Source organism: Staurois parvus, unplaced genomic scaffold (genome assembly GCF_062004578.1).
Source record: "Staurois parvus isolate SC_StPar_1 unplaced genomic scaffold, SC_StPar_1.0 ptg000285l, whole genome shotgun sequence".
NCBI classification, from domain to species: domain Eukaryota; kingdom Metazoa; phylum Chordata; class Amphibia; order Anura; family Ranidae; genus Staurois; species Staurois parvus.
In genome coordinates this window covers 1739694-1745476 of record NW_028318081.1, presented here as the reverse complement: position 1 = coordinate 1745476, position 5783 = coordinate 1739694, and the positions used below count along the sequence as shown (strand labels likewise).

The 5783-nt window shown below is 43.2% G+C and overlaps 1 protein-coding gene across 1 annotated transcript in view; it reads right to left on the bottom strand.

Moving 5' to 3' along the window:
• Positions 1-3848: 3848 nt before the first annotated feature.
• LOC149458530 (testis-expressed protein 2-like) overlaps positions 3849-5783 on the bottom strand; it is a 72321-nt gene continuing 70386 nt past the window's right edge. Inside the window, exon 12 of the mRNA XM_089682115.1 lies at positions 3849-5255. Coding sequence (XP_089538241.1) covers positions 5145-5255 — 111 coding nt within the window. The 3' untranslated portion in view covers positions 3849-5144. The remainder of the gene's footprint in view (positions 5256-5783) is intronic.

The window sequence follows — 5783 nt, the reverse complement described above, 5'->3', positions numbered from 1 at the left end:
TTATGTCTTTATTGTAATAATATTTTGCCTGAATTTTTTTAACCTGCATGACAAATGTTTTACCATTCTGAAGAGCAATGACTTAGCTATGCTCTTTTATGTGAAAGATTGTTCATTGGCAGTATCACTGTAAAGGGCTTTACTGGTGGATAGTTATAGGAGTGGCAGACTTGGTGCCTTAGTGCCCATACTCACTATAGCCTTGTGCGTGTCACCCATCACTGTCACTTATGTATTTTTGTCTAGAACATGGGTCTCCAAACTTTCTAAACAAAGAGCCAGTTTACTGTCCTTCAAGGGGCCAGCCTTTGTATCAGTGAGAGGAATTGTGCCCCGTCATTGGTGTCATTAAGTGGGAAGAATCATGCCCCATTGTTGGTGTCACTTACAGGAACTGTGCCCCATCGTTGACGTCACTAGTAGGAACTGTGCCCCATTGTTGGTGTCATTGGAGGGAATTGTACCCCACTGTTGGTGTCTGTAGAGAGAATTATGCCCCTTTGTTGGTGTCAGAGGATGAAATATTGCCCCAAGGGCTGTATAAAAGCAAAGAAAGGTCCCTGCATCCAGTCTGCGGGCTACAGTTTGGGGACCACTGGTCTATAACACAGGATAAGGGTCTCTAACTGCTATCCACTTAAATTAGTTGTATAGCCATTTTTTGTAGCTTTGGATAGAAAAGGGAAGGGTTATGATGTATCAAGTCTACAACATACTGTACAGGGGATCCTTCTGGGCTTGAATTTTTCCAGCTCTTGCCTGGCTTTGCACAGCTCATGTACATGTCCTTCCAGGCCAATCTTGCTGTCTCTAAAGTAACTTTTGGTAAAAGTTGTCATTGAAGGCATGCCCCCCCTCAATGATCCCATACTTACCTAGGTCCCCATTAATGTGATCTTCACTGTGCACCCCTAGCAGGCTTTCTTCATCCTGCACCTGTATTTCACGGCTCCATTTATTCCTATGAGGAGTCATACCCATCATGACCTCCACTAGTCCGGCAAAGTACGGCTCTCCCCATAGGAATGAATGGGGCCCCGGCACAAATGCGCAACATGGAGAGAATGCTTTTGGAAGAAAGGCTGTATAGCTCCAGATAAGGCTACATATTGAAGATTGCTTATATGGGGACAGAGGTAAGTACCTCCGGATCAGGTGAGCTGCACTTAGGAGGGGGGGGGGGGGGTTATGACTTAAAATACAACTCAGGACGAATTGTATCACAAGTAAGTTTGTCCTGTAGAAGGTGGCTACAGCCATGGATGCTGGACACTTTTGCAGACACTTTCAGCAGCAGATCAGTAGTTTTTGGGCAAACATTGGGAAGCACTTTTTTACCATCCAGTAGTAGAGACAATTTCCAATACTCCAGTTTATGCAATGCTCTTTCTAAACTAGGCGTTCTATTGTGAGACTTTAATTCTTTAAAGCTCATCTTCAGAGAAATGCAAAGAAAAGTCCTTGCCACACACTCCCAACCTATTCAATATTTTTATTTAAAAAAAAAAAAAAATTAAATTCCTTAACTAAAGGTTCAGTCACATGACACTCTGGCTCATAGGTCTTCTGTCTTCTGCTCCATAGTGTAGGAGGATCTGGTCTGCAGTGCCCACTGTGCATCTGGTGACGTGGGCACTGCCCCTTGGCTTCAGTAGGGCTGTAAGTGGGCAGCCAGACCATTGAAGAGAATAGAGAGCAGCTTTAGACCACTGGTCATTTCAAAGATCACACGACAGTGGATTCAGGTAGGTTTTTATGGGGTTCTGAGGTCTGGGAGGAGGGAAATATCTGACTACCGAACAGAGACCAGAGTGTAGGGGCCATAAAAATGAAGACAGCAAAATAACTGCGGGGTTGCCCTTCATTTTTCAGGAACAGATCTAGTGAAGGGCAGCATTGACCTAAGACCCAACTCCAGACAAAAAAAAAGTCCCTATCCCCGTAGACTTTACAAGATTACCTTCTTTAATTGAAATAATAAGGGCATGGGGTGGAAGGCCCATGGGCACTGAAGAACAGAAGGAAGTATACTGAAAGTGGGTGTTTTGAAAGAACATGAGTAATTGCGTCACATCTTTCAGTATCAGCTTACTTTGTGACTTTCTGTGTTCGGTCACAGGATATCTCAGATTTGAAGGGGAAGATGGTGCTGAAAGACTTCCCTCCACCACATGCTGTGGTCCCAGGTCTGAACATACAGTTGCAAGAAAAAGTATGTGAACCCCTTGGGATTACGTGGACTTTTGCATGAATTGGGCATAAAATGTGCTCTGAACGTCATCTAAGTCACAACAATAGAAGAACATAGTCTGCAGAACATAATACTACACAAACATTAGATGTTGCCATGGTTTTATTGCACATAACATGTAAACATTCACAGTGCAGGGAGGAAAAAGTATGTGAGGCCCTAGCTTAATGACTTCTCCCAGAGCTAATTGGAGCCAGGAGTGAGCCAACCTTGACTCCAATCAGTGTGATGATATTGGATGTGTTGCTGACAGCTTTCCTGCCCTTAAAAAACACACACCTGTTTTGGGTTTACTGGTTTCAAGAAGCACTGTTTGATGTGAACCATGCCTCGCAGAAGAGAGCTCTCAGAAGACCTACGATCAAGAATTGTTGACTTGCATGAAGCTGGAAAGGGTTACAAAAGTATCTCCAAAAGCCTTGATGTTCATGTGTCCATGGTAAGACAGACTGTCTACAAATGGAGAAAGTTTAGCACTGTTGCTACTCTCCCTAGGTGTGGTCGTCCTGTAAAAATGACTGCAAGAGCACAGCGCAGAATGCTGCATGAGGTAAAGAAGAATCCCAGAGTGTCAGCTAAAGACCTACAGAAATCTCTGGCACATGCTAACATTTTTGTTGACACATCTACAATAAGGAAAACATTAAACAAGAATGGAGTACATGGGAGGACACCACGGAGGAAGCCATTGCTGTCCAAAAACAATATTGCAGCACGTTTGAAGTTTGCAAAAGAGCACCTGGATGTTCCACAGCACTCCTGGCAAAATATACTGTGGACAGATGAAACCAAGATTGAGTTGTTTGGGAAGAACACACAACACTATGTGTAGAAAAAAAAAGGCACAGCACACCAACATCAAAACCTCATCCCCACTGTAAAACATGGCAGAGGGAGCATCATGGTTTGGGGCTGCTTTGCTGCCTCAGGGCCTGGACGCATTGTTGTCATTGATGGGAAAATGAATTTCAGAGTTTATCAAGACATTTTGCAGGAAAACATATGACCATCTGTCCGCCAACTGAAGCTCCACAGAGGATGGGTGATGCAACAGGACAATGACCCAAAGCATACAATTAATTCAACAAAACAATGGCTGCAACAGCACAGAATACGCCTTCTGGAGTGGCCCAGGCAGAGTCCTGACCTCAACCCGATGGAAATGCTGTGGCATGACCTTAAGAGAGCGATTCACACCAGACATCCCAAGAATATTGCTACACTGAAACAGTTTTGTGAAGAGGAGTGGTCCAAAATTACTCCAGATCGTTGTGCAGGTCTGATATGCAACTACAGGAAACGTTTGGTTGAGGTTATTGCTGCCAAAGGAGGGTCAACCAGTTATTAAGTCCAAAGGTTCACATACTTTTTCCTCCCTGCACTGTGAATGTTTACATGTTATGTGCAATTAAACCATGGCAACATCTAATGTTTGTGTAGTATTATGTTCAGCAGACTGTGTTCTTCTATTGTTGTGACTTAGATGACGTTCAGAGCACATTTTATGCCCAATTCATGCAAAAGTCCACGTAATCCCAAGGGGTTCACATACTTTTTCTTGCAACTGTACCTGTAGAGCATAGACTGCAGATCCAAATCCGATTTGAGAGCCACCAGCTCAACATGTTTTATTAGTACTTGCCCAGGAGGCACAATCTTCCTATTTATTAAAGGGATTCCTATTATAACATTATAAATAATGTACCATTGTGCCGTAAAGACTATCTAAGACAGTTTTGCCTAGACTTAGAACAATGAATCTGACTCCCTCTTTCATTTTCTTCCAAAGTAGTATAAGAATGAGAGAGAAAGGATTCAGTGAGTTGCTACAGGCCACACTGAGCTTGAGGCAGCCTTACCCCTATAAACAAAAACTATACAGGCAAAGTCAACATGATAGAGCAACGTATAAAGCTGATCTGCAGTAACCTTACCTTAATGATTGGACTACGGTAAACTGAGATCTGATTGATTGCTCTGGGTTATCCTACCTATAACCTCTTTATTGAATAAGCACAACAGTATGTAGAGTGGTCCTGTGCATCAACTGATATTGACCAATCAGATGGCAGCTTTCTTTAGCTGTGCCACTTTATCCTACTGAAAGCTAAACACTGATTGGCTACCATCATCTCTGTTCTTTACACATAAGTGTCTACCTTTATTATGTAGTAAAAAAAAACTGAGCTGCTAGGTTTATAAAGGAGAGATACATAGAGCCATTTTCATACTTTCTGTATCCCCCCAGCTACCATGGTGGAGATAACACTAATAGAGACTAAATGTCTGTTATCACTGGACCTGTCTAAAATCTAGAGGAAAAGATGTCTGGGTCTCTCCTAGTGGCTGATAAAATACTTTGCTCTTGTCTTGCTCTAGAAATGAGAATCTGATTGATTCCATGAGTAACACATCTACGTCCAGGGGCAGACTGAGAACTCATGGGGCCCCCGGGGAATAGGGGATCATGGGGCCCCTGTGTCCTTGCCTAAACTCAAAAAAGCCTATGAAAAAGGTACCAGGGGCATCTCATGGGGCCCCCTACTGACCCCGGGCCCTCGGGCAGCGCCCGAGTTTCCAAATGGTCAGTCCGCCCCTGTCTACGTCTCTCTTTTTTTTACATATTGTTACATAACTATCCCATTGTGAAAACCATACAAGATATGTCCCCAGGTTCCTAGTGCCACGTTGTCGTAGCCTGCTCTGGATTATGGTCCTTCTATAATGGTTTGTAGTCAATGTTGTGATCTGAAGGGAACTCTCTTCATCAATGGATCCATGTCCTAGTGCATTAAACGTCATTTGTCCTTCTAAATGACTCTTAGACACCCCAGAGTTCTCTGTGCATCTCAGTCCTGTGCGTTTGCTGGACCACGTAGCTCCTGTTAAAAGTTCATAGAGGTCCTGGCTTGGAGGGGTCACTTTGTGTTGGCCCGGTATTATCCACTGCAGACTGCATTATGGGAAAGTATAAGTCATCCATGTTTGGCATCACTAAGATTTTCTGCCATTGGAAAAAAAAAGACAGCTGAAAAACCATGTATATTACTTTTCAGAAATACAATGCAACACATCAATAATCCAAAGCTATTATAATATTAATGAGGGTTCAAAATTGCTCAAAAAACTGCCTAGCTTTGAAATTTTCACTGTAATAGAATATGGCAAACTTTTTAAGACATTTTTAGTTGGGCAAATGTCATTGAACTATAGAGAAAATTGCTATCTTTGCCAGAGCAAGCTATAAGGAATTTTGTTTTGTTTTAAGAGAATGTAATAAGGCCGATAAAACTCAACTGAACGATAAAGACTGAAGCTCACTGTCAGTCAGCCCAGTATCGTAATGTAAAGATCGTCTTCAGCTAGTCTCCTTCCGTGTCATGCCCAGGGGCGTAGCTAGAACCTTCCAGGCCCTGGTGCAAAAAACCATGAAGGGCCCCCTGACCCAAGTCCGGGGCCTTCCCTTTAAGCCCAGGGCCTTTGACTCCAATTGTGGGGCCCTTTATTATGGTCCCACAGAGGGACCCTTTCA